This window comes from Phascolarctos cinereus, unplaced genomic scaffold, assembly GCF_003287225.1.
Source record: "Phascolarctos cinereus isolate Bilbo 61053 unplaced genomic scaffold, phaCin_HiC Scaffold_726;HRSCAF=1367, whole genome shotgun sequence".
NCBI classification, from domain to species: domain Eukaryota; kingdom Metazoa; phylum Chordata; class Mammalia; order Diprotodontia; family Phascolarctidae; genus Phascolarctos; species Phascolarctos cinereus.
The window spans coordinates 353,875,575-353,898,516 of record NW_027556098.1 but is presented as its reverse complement, the minus strand read 5'-3'; the positions used below and the strand labels follow the sequence as shown (position 1 = coordinate 353,898,516).

Here is a 22,942-nt window from a genome sequence, read left to right as displayed (position 1 = left end):
TACAGAGTAGTACCTTCTAGACCCCAACCCAGGGAACAGTCTCATAGGAGGGTGAGGAACAGGATCTATATCTCCACCACCAAATGAAGAGCTCGCCTTATTCAAGGACACCACTATCGAAGCAAGGTTCCATTTAGCCAGGGACAGAGCCTTTCTCACTAACCTGGAAGGTCCTTGGGTTATGAATCATATCCCCATATGCCCACCTTCTGAGAACACTTGGAAATGGTTTGGATGTCAGCACTGATGTTTTGGAGGACTTGTATAAACTCTGAGAGTTCTTTTATGAGTTCTTGACTTTGACTGTATCTCACACTCTTCAAATGAGCCAGGATGTCCTTCTTGACATCAGCCAACTGTGTCACTGGAGAAAAAAAATCAGGCTGGAAAGCGGCAGGTCTCAGAGAAATGAGTTATTTAGGGAAAGAATGGTGGGGTGGATGGGAGAAGTAGAGAAGTTGAGGAAAAGTGGAGGAGAGGATAGATGGAAGGGAAAGGTGGGAAAAGGAGCAGAAAAATATTGAGGGGAACTTAGGACTTTGGAGGTGAATTAGCTATGAATAGCCTGGACTTAAGCAGATGAGGAGAGGAATGTAGAACCAAATGGTCGTTGGTAAAGCCAGACACAGAGAGCTAGATTTTGCATGCTGGCTCCTCCACTCAGTGGTTTTCAACTTGGATAATGTTAGTGCCTAAGTACTCCTCACACCAAAAGAGGACATTTGTTAGCCTCTGAACCCTGGTCTATAACTGTGTAACTATCAGCACCTTGCTAAATGAGAAACACTTATGTTCCTGAGGCTATAGCCAAGTAAAGGAGACTGAAGCCTCCAGGTCTTAGTAAGGACATTGACACACCTTCCTATGGGGTAGCAGCAGTAGGACCCAACCACTGAGCTGCCAACTGAATCCCAGAATCTACGGGAAGTTGTAAAAGATGCCAAGGATCTAGCTCTGGGTCTCAGGTTTCACTGACCCTCTGTCGGCTTCCCAGGACATGAGGTCTTTTTAGTGTGAGTTCAGAGGGCATTTCATCTTGCACTCTTTATTAAAATGCCCTTAAACCACAAGTTGAAGGATAGACCTTCCTGACCTCATTACTAACCTGGAGCTGGCTCTTTGGGTTCAGAGATCACTGAAAATTTAGCCCCAGAAAGCAGTCCTCTTTTTACTGTTGCCATTCCTGTCTCCAGATTCTTTTTCCTAACACATTCCTTTTCCTCTTCTAGCCCATTTCTCTACACAATTCTATCTATAAGAGTATATTATCTAAAGTTTAGAAGGGCAAGGAGAAAAGAGAAATTCAATCAAAACACATCATGGAAAGGTCATTAGAAGTGTCCATGATCACGATAACTTACATTTATAGAGAATCATAAGATTTGCAAAATGCTTTCCTCACAACAACCCCAGGAGGCAGGGAGTATGGAAACCTATGTTGCTATGATCATGGAGATGAAAGATGCTTCCACAGAATCTACAAGCCATGGCTTCTGGGACATTTTCTAAAGATCTCTGGGGAAAATAGTAGAAAAGGGAAGAAACTAGCTCAACAGGTGGAGTTAACTTGGCACTATGTGGACTTTCCAGAGTTGAACACTCAGCTGGTTTTTCGGATTTATGCTTCTCTACTTTTCACTATAGTCTGAAAGGTATTGCTGCTTCTGCTACTGTTTCAATTAACCATACAGATAATGTTGTACCAAAAGACACTGATCAACTGATACCACACTGATCAGACAGGGGGATGGAGAACCTAAACCACAAGGTAGCAGTATGACTCTGGAAAGGGCTGTTTATCACCCCTGTGGGAGAGAGGAACTTCAGCACCTGGAAAAGCAGGGTCCTACTCTACTAGAAACCCTAAGTTTGGCTCCTATTAGAAATAGAGCAGAGTTGATGAACTAGTCGAGTGCTCTATGTAAGCTCTTTATCTGTCCATTGGCTCCTCTGTGATCCTTCATGTGTTTGGTATTTTTTTTAGTTTTAAGTTATAATATTTTATTAAAATAGCATATTCAACTACTGTCAACCAATAATATAACTTTTTTATTTTTCCCAGAGTATGCAGCATGACACAGTAGTGATTTAAAATATCCTTACCCATGATAATCAATGAAAATATCTCCAATTCAAGTGAACAGCTAAAACTAAAACCTTAAAAATTTTCTGATCCAAAGAAACATAAAGGTTTCAAACAGAATTCTCATATATATTCCTGTAGACTCAAACCCAGCATTTTACTTGCCCTACAATACTGTTAAACTTCTTTTCTTATGCACAGTATAACTATGGGACCTATATTTTATAAATAAAATTGGCATTTTCCATTCAATTTATATTCCTTTTCAGCTTCACAAAGAAACCAGTAAATAAAACTGTCAGTGACAGTCAACAACAAAGGATCTCACAGCAAGATAAAAAACTTGAAAATACTCAAAGAAGTTTCTATTGTATTTGTATATAAAAAGACAGATTTTTTAAAGTGCAAGGCAAGATTTACAGTTTTGTGTGTGTGTGTGTGTGTGTGTGTGTGTGTGTGTGTGTGTGTGTGTGTGTGTGTGTGTGTTAGGGAAGGGTTTAGGTACATCCATTTCCTTAAAGCAAGCTTCAAAATGAAATTCCAGTTTGTTCTTCATGACACCTGTTTAAGTCTTTCTTTAAAAAAAAAAGAAAAGAAAAAAATTACATCCTATCAAATGTAAAAGAGGGAATTCTACTGTCCAGAGAAGCAAATCCTTCCTTCAATTATGTTGTGTTTGTCCTTTTTTATCCTTACAGGTTTCGATTTGGGGATGTATTAATTATTTGCTTGGTACTCAAGTTCTTTATGGAAGTAGTGAATTGCCTTATTTAAGCCTTCTTCCAAAGGGACCACAGGCTCCCACCCCAGCATTAGCTTGGCCTTTTGGATATCCGGCTTTCTTCTCTGTGGGTTATCTTGGGCTTTAACTAACTTGGGTTTCCCAAGTTGACAGGGCTACTAACCTTGCTATTCATTAAGGCCACAAGTCCATTTACTGGATAACTGACATACTGGAATGCTTGAGTCTGAGACTCAGAACCATATAACTGTGAGAGGCTCCCCTTGGACAGCTTGCAAAATGAAGTTACTGACAACTTGGCTGTCATTCATATGGCCCAAAAGTATTGAATATTCTAGCAACTTGCACTTCAACCCCTTCCTGCTTCATGTAGGCATAACACATAGTCTCCGTCACATGCTTTCCTTCATCATAACAGACTCTAGGTCCTACTGGATTTACACGGTCCCAGTAATCTTCACTCTGGGGATGGACTTCTGGATCTCTATATACTTCCAAGGTGGAAGCCAGGAGAAGACACGCTCCAACACGTTTTGCCAACTCCAACATATTTTGGGTCCTGATTGTGTTGGTCTTCACTGTCTTGACAGGATTGTTCATGTAGTTTGAAAGAGAAGCAGGTGATGCTAGATGATAAATCTGGTCCACTTCAATGTAGAGGGGCTCTACAACATCATGGTTAATTAGCTCAAAGTTTTCATGGCCAATTCAATGTTCCACATTTCTTTTCCACAATTCTTTTTTGATCCTTTTCTGATAAAAATTTCACTGGTGGGTACTTCTGGGTAAAGCTTTTTTCCAAGTCTCTGATTTTCTCTCTCAATGGTGCAACAGCCTCTTCTATCTTATTTTCAATTTTCTGTTCTCCATTTTCCTTATAGACCTTATGTTAACAAAGTTGCTCCAGACAGCTCTATTTATCAGTTCTTTCTCTGGAGGTGAATAGCATCTTCTTTCATAGGTCCTTAGTAGTTGATCTGAGCGTTTATAATACTCAGAATAGCTTAGTCATTTAGGCTACGTAGGCAACAAAAGTGATGACCATTAGCAGCTTCATCCTCCTCCAGTTGATGGCAGTCAGCAGGCCTAGCAGCGACCCCTTGCTCACCATCCCTGAGAGCAGCATGAGCCCAGGACCTACAGGGACCGCCTGCTGCACAATGCACATGGCAGGGTGGTGGCGGCCTGAGTAAATTCCTCCCTCTGCCACCCAGCCTTGGAGTCTCTGCTCCTCAGCGCTGTTTGGTATTTTCTACATTGAAAAATAAAGGCTACTACATACCCAACATATATATTATACTTTTAATGCTTGTCCAAGAGCTGGGGGTGCTTTTCCCCACATTTGGGAAAACTCTACTCAATATAAAGGAAATTGTTCGGAAGTTTTTCCTGATAAAAATTCTAAATTTGCCTATTTGTAACTTCTACCCGTTGTTGCTAGTTCTCCCCCCTGGGATAGCACTAACAAATCTGTTTCCTCTTCCATAGGACAATACTTCAAATATATGAAGACAACTATCATACCTCCCTCTGAACCTTTGAGTCTTTTCTAGTCTAAATATCCTCAGTTTCTTCAAATGGCCTTCAGATGGCATAATACTTGAGACTCCTCACCATTCTCGCTGCCCTCCTCTGAGCATACAGCTCTCCAGATTATCAATGCTCCTCAAACTCTGATACCTAGAACCGAATACAACACTCCAGATGTGGTACGACCAAGGCAAAGTAGAAAGGGACTATCCTCTCTTTATTCTGGGAAGCTATGCCTCCCCTCAAGCAGCTTAAGGTCTCAAGAGCTTTTTTGGCTGCCACATCACACTACTGACTCATGTTGAGCTTGTGATCCACCAAAACCTCTAGACCTTTTTCAGACAAATTGCTGCTAGCCATGCCTCCTCTAATCTGTATGTGTGAAGCATATTTTTAAAATCCATGTGTAAGCCCATACATTTATCCCTATTAAATTTTATCTATTAAGACTCAGCCCATCATTCCAGTCTGTCAAGATCTCTTTGGATGTTGGCTGTGTCATCCAATATGCCAGATATTCTCTTGCAACCTGATGTCACCTGCTACTTGACAAGCATGGCATCTATTGATATTGAGCTACTGATAAAATGATCCCCAAATCTAAGTAATAGGCCTTCTTTTTTCTTTGGACCTTTGTCTTGCATCACTTATTGCCTACTAGAGAACTCCACCTGAAGTTCTGCAGGAATATCAAATCTGATGCGCCCAAAATTGAACTCATTATTTTCCCCCTGAAAGTTACTCTTCTTCCTAGCTTCCCTACTTCTGATGAAGATACTACCATCCCACAAATCACCTAGGTTCAAACCTTACAAGTCTCTCCTGACTCTTTGCTCTCCCTCACCTCCCATATCTAATCAGGTGCCAAGTCTTATTGACTAGACTTCCACAACATCTCTCGCTGTCATGGCCCTCTTCATTCACACAGCTACCACTCTAGTTCAGATCTTCCTCACTGGGAATGTTGTAATAATCTTTTAACTGACCTCCTTAAATACAATCTCTCCCCTCTCCAATCTGTCCTCCACACAGCTGCCAAACTGATGCACCTAAAGCCTAAATCTAGGTCACTCCCCTAATCACAGAACTTCAGTAGTTCCCTGATGTCTCTACAATAAAACAGGCATTTTTCTGTGGCATTTAAAATCTTCACAATCTGATTCCAATCTATCTTTCCAAGTAGATTTCACTTTGCTCCTCCTCATACACTAGACTTTGGAGCCTGAACTGGGATATTTTCTGTTTCCCATGCAGAACCTTCTGTCCCCCTAAGGCATCTGGTGGTACTCACTTCAAGAATACATAATCCTGGGGCATAAGCTGTCCCCCATACCTAGAATGCTCTTGTTACCTAACCACCTCTCTCCTGAAATCCTTAGCTCCTTTCAAGCCTCAGCTTACGTACTACCTCCTACATAGGGCGTTTCCTAATCTTCCTAATTATTAGGACTACTTTCCCCCTTCCCCTCAAAAAAAATACTTGGTATTTGTGTTTACTCATGTAACCCAATTCCCTCAGAGACCACAAGGTAGTGTTATTTTGGATCTGGAACTTATGGGAAGATCTTTGTGAAGATTTCTAGGAAGAAGATGATGGAAAGAGTTGAGTTGAGATTTGATATTCAGGTATCATCTTCATTTTGGTAGCCATCTGGACATTCTAAGGTAAAGCACTAAGCTGGATCTGAAGGTTTGGGTTTCTTTGCTCTTCCCTACAAAGACTCTAACAGGCCCCTGCCACTGCTCCTGCTACTACTTTTGTGACTACTGATGTTTGCTCTTGCACAGAGACACTGCCTTACTGAAAGGGATGATTGATAAGGTTTCACCTTCATCCCCCCCCCCACCCCAATGCTCATTGTTCTTTCATTGCTATTACATACTATCCTTTAGAAAGAGGTAGCTAGGTGGTACAGTAGACAGACTGCTGAGATTTGGAGTCAGGAAGACCTGGGTTCAAATCCAGACTCACACACTTCCTAGCTATGTAATCCTGGGCAAGTCACTTTACCTCTATCTGCCATCTGTAGAATGGGGATATAATAGTACCTACCTCCCAGGGTTGTTGTGAGGATCAAATGAAATATTTGTAGTGCTTTGCAAACCTTTAAGCTCTATATAAATGCTAGTTGTTATTATTATTATTATTACTATTAAAGAAAACTGGTAGCCATTTAGTATTATTGCTGATAATCCTTGTTGCATGGTTAATGTTAATAATGCAGATGGAAGTCAGGAGATTTGGGGTAGAACATGAGTTTGGATAGAAAGTGAGAGATTCATTCAGCTTCAGTGAGATAGGAGGTGGTGTAAATAATGATTTCCCTTGAGGGGATAACAAATAATTAGGAGATATTTTATGAAGGTATATCTTCAAGTCACCTCAACTGGGTTTATGGGATTACAAACAGAAAGGGATTAATATTATAAGATGAATCAAAAGCCCATAGTCATATCAAAGATAAGTCCCATCAAGCCAGATGCAAGCCAGATTGGCTAATGTGGGTGTGCTGCACTACCACTACAAGTCCCTTTTCTGGATTCTTTGCTAATGCTTACAAGAGAGTCTTCCTCCCCACCATCCCCACCAAATACTTTAAAATTTACCTGGAGTGAGAATTTACAAGAAAGAGATCTACTTCTGATCCACTACCATCACCAATGATTATTACTTTTCTCTATGTACATGATATTTCCCACCAATAAAATATAAGTTTCTTGAGGTTATAGGCCTGTTAGTCTGCTCTATATTCCCCATATCTAACATGATGCCTCACAAATAGTAGGAGCTTTTAAAATGGTTGCTGAATTGAATTGGATTTGTGGTGTACAGTATGTAGTGGGGACAAAGAAAGGAAAAAGAGACAGAATGCTACTGATCGGCCAAGTAGGTTAGGTGGCAATAGGGAGGAGATCGGGGAGAAGGGAAGAGAAAGAGGAGAAGGAACAGTAGAAGAGATCAAGAATGAAAAGAGGAAGGGAGGGAGACATAAGTGAAAAAGGTAGGGAGGAGAAGGAGGCTAGAAGGGAAAAGGAAAAGAGGAAAAGACTGGAGAAGAATGAGGTACAGCAAAGAGGCCAGGGAAGGGAAGAGGTAAAAATAGAAGAGATGAAGGAATAATACAGTAGAGAAACAAGGGGAGAAGAAAACTCACCAATGTCTGTCTGAACACAGTTACAATTGATATGCAGTAGCATATTTTCAGTGATCAACATGGTGGGCACCTCACTCACTCGGCTCTGCCAGGATTCCAGCTCAGTGATGAGCTTCATATATCTTGCAGCAGGCCAGTTCTGCATGAGCTTCAACTTCTGGGGTCCCCACTTCTTCAGAAACTGATGGATGCTCCTGAGCCATCTGTGATCCTGACAGAACTTGTTCACTTCCAGCAACATATCCTGGACACAATGTAAGCAATGAGAGGTTGTGGGACACAGTCACTTCTATGCCCAATGCACTACCACCGCAGAAATGGGAATAGGAGTAATGGGACCATGTGGATGAAGGAGGTCAGGAGGCAGTATGGGTGGGGCCAAGTGGAAATAGTCTAGGACAGGTAAAGGATAGTGCCAGTGAAGAAGAGGAAGAGGTCATTAAGTGTTACGAAGAAGGTCTGCACCAGTGATATTCAGAAGGGAGAAAAGATAGTCAGATCATAGGGTATGGCACTCAGGAGGACAAGAAAGAGAAGTAAAGGGGAGCTGGGTAAAACAGAATAAGAATGGAGAAGGGGAGGTTAGGGAAGGAGCAGGAATGAAGAGGGGAGATCTCTTACCCCTTACCTCTACTAATGCTTGCTGGATAGCCAAAGCCTTTTGGATTTCATCATTAGTGTCCAAATCATTCTGCAGCTGGATTCGGCTAGGTGGGGCATACTGGGCTCTTATTCTATGCCCAAGCACTGCAAGAGGCCCAGCATTGGGGGCAGCCTGCCTTGAATGCACCATCTCTGTCTCAGGACCACAAAAGATTCTGACAGCTTCACGGGGTTGGGCCCGGAATGCCAAGGAAATAAAAACAGGAGCTAATTCCTCTTCATCCTCTTCCTCTATTGGCACAGTTGTACTGTTTGCTGTGCTTCCTCGTACCTGAGGGTCATCTGGTGCACACAAAACACACCCTGATGTAAACATGAGCCTCTTCCATGTATGCCCATCACACTTACACATCCATTCAAGTCAGCTCCAGCATACACACAAATACAAATTTACACGAGTCACACAAGCCAACCTTGGGAAGCTTCACATCTTGTAGATGAGTGACTCCAAACTGCTGGAGAGCATGCTAAGTGTAATGTAATATGTAAAGGGAGAAGTTGGTGTGAAAACTTTGAAGAGACACTCTTTTTCCTTCTTTGAGAAGATATGCTTCATTCTAGACTCTCTTCAGGGAGAGACATATGGAGAGAAAGACTGGAAATGACAGCCATCTTCTTAAAATTTCCCTGATTACCAACTTACCTCCTCAGACACTTCAGGAATTTTCCCTTTGGCTGAGATCAGGACCTCTCTCTTGGTTGAGCTGAGATCTCATCTCACTAAAGAGCTCATTCACTCTACATATTTTCTACTATATAATTTATATAACTTCTCAGAACACTGTTTGCTATATGTTTCAATAAATAGGTTTAGTCACTATTCAGTATTTGTGATGGTTTTTGTGTAACTAGGATTTAGTAGGAAGGAGTTAAGTCTGTGGGTATAAGTTTGGGGTAATCCTCCCCACTTAAAAGCTATCAAGAAAGTAGCTTTTTGTTTTTAACCCAAAATCACACCCTTAGATAAGCAACATTTAAGGAGGGCAGAAAGACATAGTTTGAGTCTGGTACTCCTCTCTTGGAGAGTGGAGTACAAAGCAGTCAGCCTCAAGTCCCTTCTCTTGCTCCCCTCAAGGGAGAATTTCAGTCTGCAGTCTCCCTTGAAGAGGAGTTGGAAAGAATCCAACGATATCTATATCTGTCTACCCACAAGCTTCACAAAGGTAACCTGTGTGGACATATATGTCTTCCATGGGCAGCATGATTACCTTATACATACATGTATGCATACACCCATAGGTGTTACTTTCAAACAACTCCACAGCCATTTCACTCTGGTTGGCACATACACAGGTATACACTCACAGATGTCCACTCAAACCTACTATATATATATATATATATATATATATATATATATATATATATATATATATTAAGAATTCTCAGGCTCACACAAAAATGTTTACCAGACTCTTCTAGTACACATACAGGCACCATTCTGCTCTCACTGAAATAATGACCTTGCTGGTTTCATATTTGACAGAATGTGTACTGTACTAGGCCACCTCAAGAGAAGTAGTTTCCATAGAATCATCAAATCACTTAGTTTAACCATTAACTGAACAGGATCTTCTCAATAACAATCCCTTATCTAGCCTCGAACTGAATATCTCTAACAAAGGGGAACCCACAACCTCCCCTTCCTGCCCATTCCATTTTCACACAGCTCTTTTCTATTTAAATAGCACTTTCAGGTTCACATAGCACTTTCCTTGTAAGTCTGTGAGGTAGGCAATATGAGCATTAGCTCCATTTTACAGATGAAGACACAACCCACTCTATGTCCAGCTTATTACTACAGCTTCAGTGATTACAAACACAAACATCTACTCAAATCAGATGTCATGTTCATAAAAACAGAGGCATAAACACACTGTTCTCTCAATGATTACCATTGACCTTTTAACTGTTAAATCCAATTATCTTTTTTCACTGTTATCTATCTTAATTACCTACCTTAACTGCACAGTAGCTTTCTACACAGCTGACTAACCCCTCCTACTAGATAAGATAATAAATACAAAAAATAATAATAATAATAATAATTCATCAAACAACCACAGTTTGCAGAGCATTTTGCTAACGGTTGGAAAAGGAGGGGAGTGAAGGAAGGAATTCATAGTTTAGATAACATATGGACCTTTATGTCTTGGAGCTCACAATTCCTGTCTTCCTACCACCATGATCCAAGCCCTCATCACCTCTTGCTTGAATTTTTGCTATAACTTCCTAATTGGTCTCCCTATATCCTTTATCTCCTTTTTCCAAATCATTTTCCAACAGCTGCCCAATTAATATTCCTAGAGTACAGGTCTGACTATATCACTTCCTCTACTTAAGATGCTCCCCTTGCCTTTTGGTTATGATACAAAGTCTTCTAGCATTTCAAACTCATCACAATCTGGCACCAGCCTATCTGTCCAGGCTGATTACATACTACTACTCCCTCCCTTTCATGCATGTTCCAGCTAAACTAGCCAGCTTGTGTTTCTCCCAAAACAATATTCTATCTATTGCCTCCTTGCCTTTGAAAGATTATTTTGCCAAAAATAACCAATATAGATTAGAAGAGAGAAAATAGTCAAGATAATCTGTTAGAAAGCTACTTTAATAGTCCAAGTAGATCTGCTTGTACTAGGACTGTGGCAGTACAAATTCAATTCAATCTGATTCAATGAGAGACAACCTGGTGTAGTGAAGAGGTAACCTTGGAGTTAGGAAGACCTGGATTCAAGTCCTACCTCTGACAAACATGGCTGGGCGACTGCTGGCAAGGTATTTTACCTCTCAGTGCCTCAGGTAACTAAGACTATAAATTGAAGAGATGGTACTATCTGCAGTGGCAGGAAAATTTCTTCACTGAGAGGTCCCTATTTAGATGACATCACAAATCCAGCCCACCCACCCCTAAAATAAACATTAATTAAGCAATTAATTAAACAGAGACTATATTTACACAGCATTGTGCTAGGTTTAAGGTACTTGGAAGCAAAAATATATAATCCCTCAATTAACTTATAAAAAGAACATACACCATGTACAGGGTTAAGAACAAAACAAGTTTTAAAGTACTTTACAAAGTAGCACTAATAACTGGGGTGATCAGGAAAGGCTTCTAATGGTGGGGTGACACCTAAGCTAAACCCTGAAGGGAAGGAGTGACTTTAAGGGGAAAAGCTTCCCAGTGTTTATAACAGGCCAGGCAAACGCATAGAAATGTAAAGGGAGCAAAAAATAGGCAAGTCTGATTAGAATGCTGATTGGGGGGGGGCGGTAATTTAAATGCTTTGAAAGGGGGCCTGAAGCCAGAAGACAAATGGCTTCAAATGCTAAACAGAGTTCCTATCTAGATTCACTATATACCATCTTCAGCAGAGCAGGGACAGTCAGATGATTCTTTAAGAAGATTTTTCTGGAAGTTGTGTCAAGGATGGATTGAAGAAAAAGACTGGAAGCAAAGGTAACAATCAGAGGAGTTTAATGAAATATTCCAAGTTAGAGGTCTTGAGGGCCTGAGCTAGGTAGATAGCCATGTGTGTGAACAGGAGTGGACAAAAGTTAGAGATTCCACAGAGGCAGCATTGACAAGAGTTGTCCACTGACTAGGCATGGAAGTAAGGGCTAAGGAAAAACCTAAGATGACTCAGGTTACAAGCCTGGATGACTAGAATAGAAGTCAGGAGACATGCTTTAGTTTCCTCAACTGTAAAATGAGGATGCTGGACTAGATGTCCTCTAAGATCCCTTCCAGTTCTATATCAATGATACTATGTCCTAGAGAGACTGTAGAAAGTCACACATACAAATACACTATTGATGGCATAACCATTCTGAAAGGCAATTTGGAATTATGCTACAAAAGTGACTAAAATGTCAACCCTACACAAGACCATTCTTGATCCCTCTAGTTGTTAGTTTTCCCTTACCCCAAAATTATTTTGTAATTATCTTGTATATATTTCATATTTAGTGATGTATTTAAATGTTGCTTTCCTAAGTAGAATGTAACCCTTTTGAGGGCAGTATTGTTTCATTTTAGTCTTTATATCTCAACTGCCTAGCATGTAATAGGTGCTTAATAACCACTTATTGATTGAACTGAATTGACAATTCCCTGGATTACCTCTGTCCAAATTGGCATCAACCCTTTAATGACTATTCTTGGAGTCTATTCATTCAATCAGTTCTAAATTCCCATAAATGCACTATCATCTAGCCTACATCTCTCTATCTTATAAACAAGATTCAAGAATAGCAAAGGTACTTTCACTCAGGGCTGTGGGGTTCACTATACAAGTGAACAAATACAGGTTTCAATCCAGCAGGATAGGGTTTCTCATAGTGCTCAAGAATAAGGTTTTCTTCAAGGAGTATCAAGTGAAATTCAAGAGGAAGAATTAAAAACAGAATATGATGCATATAAACCCTTGGTAGTCTACAATATAAATAAGAATATGCAAAAATCCAGGATGATATCTCTATTACTAGAATGCTAAAGTGCACATTCCTGCATAGAACAGGGCGATTGTTCACATATGTTGTGCTCATGAACTGCCAAAGTATAATGCGAAAGATAATCTAGCAAATGATATTGTAATTTATTGCATTGGCTTGCTTAATAAGTTTGATGTGAACAAAGATCCAACAGTTTTGTGACTGGAACTAAGTAACAATGAGGAAAGCATGAACAATCTTATGCCTATATGTGCCACCAGAATATAGGTCTTGCCAGAAAAAAAGTCTCTGGGGCTCTAAAGGGGGTTATGGATTAATTATCCCCTGGTTGTGATTCAGAAAGCACGTAATTTAACCCTGGAGTAATTACATCATAAACCAGAAGGCTGTGAATTGTATTTGTTGTTTAATGGATAATAAAGGTGTTCATAAAAGACAATTTGTCACAGTACATAAAGAACAATCTAAATCCTGAAGTAACAGAGGAAATGTACAAGAAAACTCATGCTATTAATTGTATAGGTGAACTCCGTTTATAAGAAGAATTACAAGAAAGAAATTAAAAAGGTGAAATCATTCCAAAGTATCCTTTGCCCAGAAGGCAAGTTTCTTCAGAGCGAAGTTCTCACAATCTATAACTTTCTATGAAGATTTTCAGACTAAGACAATAAAAATATGGGATCAGCCTTCCTCTCTAAAAGGACTGCATGGAATTTGTCATTTGACTTTGCTAAAATCTAGATATCCTGGGTCTACAATATTCCCCTAATCTACCAAGTCTAGCTGCCCTATCAAAAAAAGGAAATGTGGTTAGTATAATATTACCTTTTCTTAATAATACCATGATGGTTTTCAGTCAGTGATCATCCCTTTGCTTTCTAAACAATGTTTTTAACACTGAGTTCTGGAAATTTCCCAGGGGTTGAAATCAAGCATATATGGCATACATATAGTCAAGCATTGGCATATATTTCAGTTCATAGGCTCACTCTCTTCTCTTCTCTCTCTCTCTCTCTCTCTCTCTCTCTCTCTCTCTCTCTTTGGTGAGGCAATTGGGGTTAAGTGACTTACCCAGGGTCACATGACTAGTAAGTGTCAACTGTCTGAGGCCAGATTTAAACTCAGGTCCTCTTGACTCCAAAGCCGGATCCCTGTCCACTGTACCACCTAGCTGCCCCAACTATCTTCTCTTTAAAAAAAAATGGGCTCCTAACCTTTCTCTAGTACTGTGTCACCTCTCCCACTCTCCACAATCTTTCTAAGACCATGAAGAAAGCAATAATAGATAGATCATCTTTGTCTGATGAGTTGAACTTATCAAGAGAAGCTAGGTTATCTCCTCAGTTAACTTAAGTTTTAACCCCCTGTTAACAAATGTTGTTAACCAATCCAAAGATAATCCTCCTTGGAAGAGAAAACAGAAGCAAAATAAGAGTTGAAGTAGTTCAGCCTTCTCATTGTTGACAGAGGCAACATAGTGTAGATAAAAATGAACTGGCTTTGGAGCCAAAAAGACTTGAATTCAAGTTTCACCTCAGACATGTCCTACCCTGTAATTCTGAGCAAGAAAGCCACTTATGGGGGCAGCTAGGTGGTGCAGTGGATAGAGCACCGGCCCTGAAGTCAGGACCTGAGTTCAAATCTGGCCTCAGACCAAAAGCTTGACACTTACTAGCTGTGTGACCCTGGGCAAATCACTTCACCCCAATTGCCTAAAAAAAAAAAACCACTTACCTTCTCAGTGCTCTAGGAAATTCTCTAGGACTATATATTACAAAGAAGGTGCTGCCCTGAATTTATGGAGTAAGTTTCCTCAACCTGGAGTTCCTTTTATCAGTGAAATTATAGGTCCTTTCCCTATACTATGCATCATGAGCAGAGTCCTACCCCTTTTTCAGTTCTTCTTTTGCCTTGAACATAACTAAATGTAAAGTTTTATATTTGGGCTCAAAAAAGCCAATTCACAAGTATAAGCAGCAGGGAGGCATGGCTAGAGAGGTTCATCTGAAAAAAAAGAGCTTCAGGTTTTAGCAGACTGCAACTTCATCAGGAGTCAATAGCATGATATAGCAACTGTGTGAAGGATAAACTGGAATAAGGAGAGACTGAAGCAGGGAGACCAAAAGACATTTCAATGTCTCAGGCATAGAATAAGGTTAGTGTAAGTAGAGAGAGGGACAGATGTGAGAGATATTATAGAGGTATGAACATTAAGACTTAGAAATTGATTATTTGGAGTGAGGGAGAATAAGAAGTCAAGGACAGTGCTTAGTGTACAAACCTGGGAGACTGGAAGAATGGTAGTACCCTTGACAGAAATTGGGAAGTAATGAAAAGAAGTTGCAAATATGCATATTTAGACTTGGTATAAGGGAAAAACTTGGTAACAGTACTATCCAAAGGTGGCATTGTTGTTGTTTGTCCTTCGTTCTTGAAGGCCATGACATCAGGAAGGTGATGTTGTGATTTGCAAGTGAACTGGATTTTAGTGAGGCAGGCTGTGCAAAGTCACCAGCCTCTCTCTCTCCTCCAGAGCCATCTGGGTCCAGTGGTAAGATAAAGTGGAAATGGCCCCAGATGCAGTGGGAGACCTTGGTCTTTTTAAGCTAAGGTCTTTCCCATGTCTTGGTTTGTGTAAAGCAGTGCCCATTTAGTGATTAAGGCTAGGTAAGAAATATGGAAGAGAATGGCCTCTTTCACCTTATCTAAAAAAAAACAATCTGGGAGGGGAAGATCCTCAGAGTTTCTGGCCAAAACAGAAAACAATTGCTATTTACACTCACTCTGAGCCATCAGAGCCCAAACAATGACCAATGGAGGCTTGGGCTGGGACTTACTGTTGGCCAATCAATGAGAGCCAGAGTGATTTGGACTTAAGGCATGGTCCTTAAAAAAGAAATCTAGCCCATAAAGCCCAATATATCTTGTGAGGTTTCAGTGATCAAAATTTATATTCCTTTGGGCAGGACAGGGAGGGAGGGAAGGAAGGAAGAAAGGAAAGGAGGGAGAAATGAAGGAGCTGTGTTGCCCAAGTGGAACTGGCAAGTTGGGTCCCCAGTGAGGCAGCTACTACTACTCAGATTGTTGATTGTTGTTTGCCCTTCCTTCTCAATAAGACTATCTCAATAGGCGATATCATGATTTGCAAATTAATTGGATTTAAGTGAGGCAGGGGTGTGCAAAGTCACCAGCCTCACTCTTTCCTCCAGAGCCATCTGGGTCCAGTGGCAAGGTACAGATCAGGAAAACTGGAGATGGCTCCCAAAGGTGGCATAAGGGAGGGGCTAAATGGGCAAATCAATCAATTCATCCCATTCCATCTTATTTAAAGTAACCAACAGCTTAACAAGGTGAGAAGTGAAACAAATTAACCAAAATGGCATTTCAACAAAGTGTGAAAAGGCCTTGATCAATTTAGATGTCTCTGATGGGCTATATTGGATGAAATAGAAATGACACTGTCCAGGAAGAGTGTTTGGAATGGCTGAGGAAATATGGTCATATGCTAGAGTTTGTCTAGCAAATAAAATATCAAGCTAGTTTAGGCCCAAAGGGGTTTGGAGTCAAGTGAGCATATGGTAGCAGATCAGAGATTTGTTTCTGAGGAGGAATGACATAGGAAGTAGGGAAGAGATTAGTTTGCCTTCAGCCTTGGCCTAGGTCTCCTTCCTCTGCCCAAACTTAGCCAGAAGGGGACCTTTCAAGCTTTGAAGGATCCAGGGGATTTTGGTAATCTAGCATCATCCCCAGAACAGCAACAGTGTCTGCAGTGCCTGCACTGGGAACATAGAAGAGACTAAATCCACAAGGAGCCTTGCAAAGAAGCTACACTATGCCTAGGGGGAACTTACTGAACATTTCATGAAGGGAAGAAAAGGGCTTCTAGTAACTAGGAACTGTAAGTTACCACCTTGCCACATGTTCTCTCTAAACTTGAGCTTACTTCTCCCTGGACTCAGGATATACTTGTGGGAGAGTGTGTCACAGATTTATGAGGGGATGTTTTGCACCAAATGTTCTTACTATATACCACCAGAGCAAATACCACTTAGTAAAAAGCTAATTAAATCTGGCTAATTAATAATCAACTGACAATCATGGTGGGAAATATACTGGTAGGGGCTCATGAACTACAGAGCACAGACAAATATCCTCAAATCCTGAGGGGCTACCTCTAAATCCCTGAGAGGATATGGATGGATTGAGTTCTGGGGACTCAAACTGATAGCGGAAATAGGGGTTGAGATAGTCATCCCAGAACACATGTTATAAAAGTATAAGCTGCTTCTGGAAATAAAAGTTTCCTCCTCCTTAAAGATCCTTGAACAAAGCCTAGATTACAAATTATTAGGTTATAAAAATTACAACAATCATGTTGTTGTTATTCAGTTGTTTCAATTATGTCCGACTATGCAAGACCCCATTTCAGATGTCATCTTAACAAAGACATGGAGTGGTTTGCCATTTCCTTCTCCAGTTCATTTCTGATGAGGAACGAGGGTAAAAAGGATTAAGTGACTGGCCCAGGGTCATACAACTAGGCCAAATTTGAACTCTGGAAGATTCCAGGCCCACCACTCTATCCACTGCGCCACCTAGCAGCTCTTCCAATAGTCACAACAGACATTTATAGAACATTTTACATATTGCCGTGTTTGATATATTTTATCTTATTTGATCCTATCAATAACTTCATGAAGTAAGCGCTATAATTATCTTAATTTTATAAATAAGGAAGCCAAGGCTCAGAGAGATTAAGGATTTTGTCCAAACTACTAGTATCAAAGACGACTGAATCCATTTTCTCCTGACTCCACATTCAGTGTTCTTTCAACTATATCACATTTCCTGTGATAAATGAAATTCTTGTTCAATTGCTGATTAGAGTGGCTCTGAGGTCCTTTTCAACTCTCGAAGTTCTTGATTTTGTTTAAAAGTCCTTTTTTCATCCTTAACATTCATTGACAATTTGAGCACATTTTGAGGTTTAGTATTCTTTTTTTTTTTTTTTTGGTTAGGCAATGGGGTTAAGCGACTTGCCCAGGGTCACACAGCTAGTAAGTGTTATGTGTCTGAGGCTGGATTTGAACTCAGGTCCTTCTGAATCCAGGGTACATGTTGTATCCACTGCACCACCTAGCTGCCCCAGAGGGGTAGTATTCTTGACACCATTCTTATAGGACTATGCTGCTCTTCTGTATTCAATTCTGGTATCTGCCTTTGTATTTCCATTTTCTAGACATGTCTTTTTAAAATCTGTCCATCAGTATGTTCCCTGGGCAGCCATGGGTCTCTTGAGATAGCTACCCCTTTTCTTCTCTCTTTGAATTGATTCTGCTTAATTTTGTTTCCATTCTCTCTTGGTTGAACTTTCCCTGCAAAACATATATATGAATTCAAAGCTTCAGAAAAATACCCCTCCTAAAATCCAGGGTAGATCAGACACTCCCTAGTTTTCTTTTGCTCCTCTATCATGAATTCTATGGTGGAGCAGTTCCTTGCATCTAAAGATTCCCATCAGTCCAATTCCAACAACTAGTTCCTATTTATTAGTTAGAATAAGGCCTAGAATAGGAATCAAGCCTTTGCTATTTCTTCCATCTTTTTGAGGACAAAACTATCCTCAAATTATTATCAAGACAAATCATAAATTCATTAGTTGCTCTAATTTTGGTAGAGATCTAGCAAATGTGTGGATAAATGTCTCTCAAGTAGGTTTGTGATCTACTTCCCAAATTCTGCATTTAATTCTTTCTTCTCTCCAGGTGTCTGTGATACAGCAGTATCACATGTTTGTCACTCCACTGATGCTCATCTAAATTTTCCACACCATGTCTTTTTTTCTTTCTTTTAAAATTGTACTATTTTATTCTGAATTTAACATCAAATAAGATAAGCATTTCTATATTCATCATAGAAAAGGAGGATTGCACATAAAACTGGGGAGTGTCTATATTGCAGAGCTTGCTTTTAAGCATATGATAAATTAAACATGTAACTTATAAATATGTCCTGCCTGTCTGTCTGTGATTCTTTCTGATCACTTCTCATTGGGTGGGAATGAGAGGAGAGGCATAACTCTATCCTTAGCAACCTTTTTCTCTCGTCTCCCAACCATTCAGGGGAAAAAATACCACATAACAAATATGAATAGATAGGCAAAACAAATGGCTACTTTAAGCATGTCCAAAAATGCATATCTCATTCCGCATCTTGACTGATCACTTCTCTGTCAGGAGGCAAGTAGCAACTTTATCATGGTTTCCTGAAATCACAGTGGGTCACTGCATTAATCAAAGTTGTTAGGTCTTTCAGGGCTGTTTTGTCTTTACAATGTTGCTACTGTATATACCGTTCTACTCACTTCAGTCTGCATCAATTCACACAAGTCTTCCCAGGTTTTTCTGAAACCATCCATTTTATTATTTCTTATGGTACAATATTATTTCATTACATTCAGATACCATAACTTATATAGCCATTGTCCAAATAATGAGAAGCCTCTAGTTTCTAGTTCTTTGCCACTACAAAAAAGAGTTGCTGTAAATATGTTTGTACATTTGGGTCCTTTTCCTTTCTCTTTGATCTCTTTAGGTTATAGGCCAAGTAATGGTATCACTGGGTCAAAAGATTTTACAACTTAGTGACTTTTGGGGCATAATTACAAATTACTTTCCAGAATGGTTAGATCAATTCACAGCTCCACCAATAGTTCATTAATATGTCCATTTTCTGGAAGTCCCTCCAACATGTTATTTTCCCTTTTTGCCATCTTTGACAATCTGACTGATATGACATAGAAGTTTTAATTTGTGTCTAATTTTTAGTGATTTGGAGTATTTTTTTCATATGGCTTTTGGATTTCTTCTTTTAAAAACTAATGTGTTCATAATTCTTTGACCATTTATCTATTGGGATATTACTCTTCTTATAAATTGAATCCAGTTTCTTATAAATCTTGGAAATGAGAACTTTTTAAGAGACCTGCTACAAAATTTTTTTCTATTAATTTTCCTTCAAATTTTAGCCACATTAGTTTAATTGTAATAAAAACATTATATGTTCAAAATTTTTCATTCCATCTTCTGTGATTCTTGTTTGGACTAGAACTTTCCCCCTATTTACAGTTAAGGATAATTTCTTCCTTGCTTCTCTGATTTGCTTATGTTATAACTTTTTATCACTAAGTCACATATTCATGCAGCGATTATTTGGACATGGAGCGTGAGATGTTGGTCTATACCAAATTTATTTCTGCCAACCTTCTTTCTAGATTTCCCAGCAGTTTTTACTAAATAGTGAGTCCTTACTGCAGTAGCAAGGGTGTCTGCATTTATCAAACATGTCACTAGGTTCATTTGTTTCTATATGTAACAAATCATTTTTGTGATTACTGCTGTATAATATAGTTTGAGTTGTGGGACTGTTAGATCCTCTTCCTTCATACTTTTTTCATTATTTCCCTTGAGATCACTGATCTTTTGTTTCTCCAGATGAATTTATTATTTTTTAAAGCTCTATAAAGTAATCCTTTGGTAGCTTGACTGGTACAGCATTGACCAAGTAATTTAATTTAGGTAGTGGTCATTTTTATTATATTGGTTGGCCTACCTATGAAGAACATTCGTTCAGTTATTTAGGTTTGTCTTTATTTCTATTAAGAATATTTTGTAGTTGTATTTATACAGGTTCTGCATCTTGGAAGAAAGGAAGGAAGAAAGGAAACTTTTCAAGTTAAAGTCTTTAAAAGGTCTCATATTTGACTGAGGCGGTGCCCATTCAGAGATTAAGGCTTAATTTTTAAAATGAGGCAAAGAAAGGCCTCTTTAAAAAAAAAAAAAAGATCTGGGAGGGGAAGACCCTCAAGGTATCTGGCCAAAACAGAAACAATTGTTATTTACACTCATTCCAAGCCAATCAGAGCCCAAACAGGGACCAAGTAGGGCTTGGCCTGGATTTAGTGGTTTGGGATTAAGGCTGGTTTTTAAGAGAAAAAAACAAAACAAAAAAAGTTTCAGAGATTAAAAATCTACATTCCCTTTGGGCAGGTGGATTTATGTGAATATATTTTTATCATCTGCTACATAAATTACGATTTAAATTAATTTTTAGTTGACGCTAAGGTTCTCTAAATCATATCATCTGAAAAACGCTATGATTTTGATTTCTTTTTAACCACCTCATTCTAACTTATTTTTGCTTTATTGCTATGGCTAATCTTTCTAGTACAATATCAAATATTAATGGTAATAATGGACACCCTTTCTTTATCCCTAATCTAACTGGAAAGGTCTCTAGTTTAGCCCCATTATATATAACGCTAACTCTGAGTTGTGGATAAATATCATTTATCACATTAAGCAAATCTTTGTTTATTCCTATGTTTTCTATTTTTTTAATAGGAATGGTAAAATCTTGGCAAAAGCTTTCTCTGTATCAATTGCTAACATACAATTATTGCTATTATTATTAATAATAAGGTCAATCATGTTGCTAGTTTTCTTAATACTGAACCAAACCTGTATTCCTGATATAAATCTACTTGGGTCACAGTATATCATTTTTGATATACTTCTGTAATACCCTTTTTATTTTAAGGTTTTTTTCCATCAATATTCATTAGGGATATTTGCAGTTTTCCTTCTCTGTTCTGACATTTTCTGACTTAGTTATCAAGACCATATTTCCATCACAGACCCATTCTGTCCTACTTTTTCAAATAGATAATACAACATTGGAATTGTTCTTAGACTGTCTAATATAATTCATTAAAATCCATCTGGTCTTGGGTCCATTTATGGCTTGTTCAATTTCTTTTTCTAAGTTTCATTGGTATACACATAAGAAAAATTGTTTCTAATAATTTCCTATATATTTTATTCATTTGTTGTGAAGTCTTTTTCATTTTTTGAGACTAGTAGTTTGGTTTTTGCCTTAAAAAAATAAGTTATAGGGGGCAGCTAGGTGGTGCAGTGGATAGAGCTCCAGCCTTGGAGTCAGGAGGATCTGAATTCAAATCCAGCCTCAGACACATAACACTTACTAGATGTGTGACCCTGGGCAAGTCACTTCACCCCATTGCCTAACCAAGGGAAAAAAAATTACCTAATGATTTGTCTTTTTTTTCTTTTTACAACAGTTCCTAATTTTATTCATTAATTAAATAAGTGCTATTGCCTTAAATTTTGTTACTCTGATTTTCAAAATTAATTATTTTGTTTTTAATTACCTTTTACATTTTTTTGGTTTTCTAGGCTTTTTAATTATATGTGAAATTTATTACCCTTGTTCTTTCATTTGTTGATGAAAATGTTTAAAGACACATTTTCTTCTAAGTACTGATTTAGCTGCATTCCACATATCTGGGTTGTCTAGTAATTTTCTTTGATTGAATTATCTATTGCTATTTGACATATAAATTCTTTACAATTATTTAATCTACAATTAATTTTAATTTTTAATCCTCTCTTCAGAGACTGTTTCTGAATATAGTTATATCGGGTTGTAGTCAGTAAAAAAATGTATCTAATATTGATGTATTTTTTGTGAGGTTTTTATACTATAATACTTGGTCAATATTTGTAAAAGTGCTATGCACAGTTAAGAAATATATATTATCCTATCTGTTCACATTAGGAGATTTATAATTCACTTTTCTAAAATTCTGTTCCAGTTTTTAACTTCTAAAAGTTAGATTTTTCTATGTCTGAAAGAGGTATACTGGTAACCTCAATTATTATGATTTTACTGTCTATTTCTCCTTGTAATGTGTTTAACTTAGAGTATTTAGAAGCTATGGCATTTAATGCATATAAGCTAAGTGTTGTTAATTCATTATCTATAGTGATTTTCAACATAATATAGTTTTCCTGTTTATCTTTTTTAATTAAGCCCATTCTTGTTCTTTTCTTATCTGAGACCATGATTGCCACCCCCTGCTTTTTTAAGTTCAACTGAAGAATAAGCTAAAGTTGGATTTTGCTCCAGACCCTAATTTTAACTTGGTGTGAATCTATGATTCTAGTGTGTTTCTTATAAACAATGTATGGTTGGAATCTGCTTTCTAAACCATTCTGCTATCCTCTTCTGTTTTATGGGTGAATTCATCCCATTCATATTCTCAGATGTGATCACTAAGTATTTCCCTTTATCCTTATTCTTCTTCCTCTCTTTCTTCTCTGTTTCCCCCCTTTACCAAGAAAAAAAGGGTAGTGACAGAGGTATGTGCTCAGCAAAACTAATCTATGCTTGATAAATCTGCCTACACTTGCCCCTTTTATTTTCCAAAACCACTCTCAGGTCCTCTGTGTG

The 22,942-nt window shown here is 38.6% G+C and overlaps 1 protein-coding gene and 1 pseudogene across 1 annotated transcript in view; both read right to left on the bottom strand.

Annotated features, from left to right (window-relative positions):
* The window catches only part of DNHD1 (dynein heavy chain domain 1), a 150,888-nt gene that overhangs the window by 75,512 nt on the left and 52,434 nt on the right, over window positions 1–22,942 (bottom strand). Inside the window, 3 exon segments of the mRNA XM_078146212.1 lie at window positions 207–364; window positions 7,511–7,754; window positions 8,139–8,455. Coding sequence (XP_078002338.1) covers window positions 207–364; window positions 7,511–7,754; window positions 8,139–8,455 — 719 coding nt within the window.
* On the bottom strand, window positions 2,717–3,936 carry LOC110200478 (UDP-glucuronic acid decarboxylase 1-like; annotated as a pseudogene).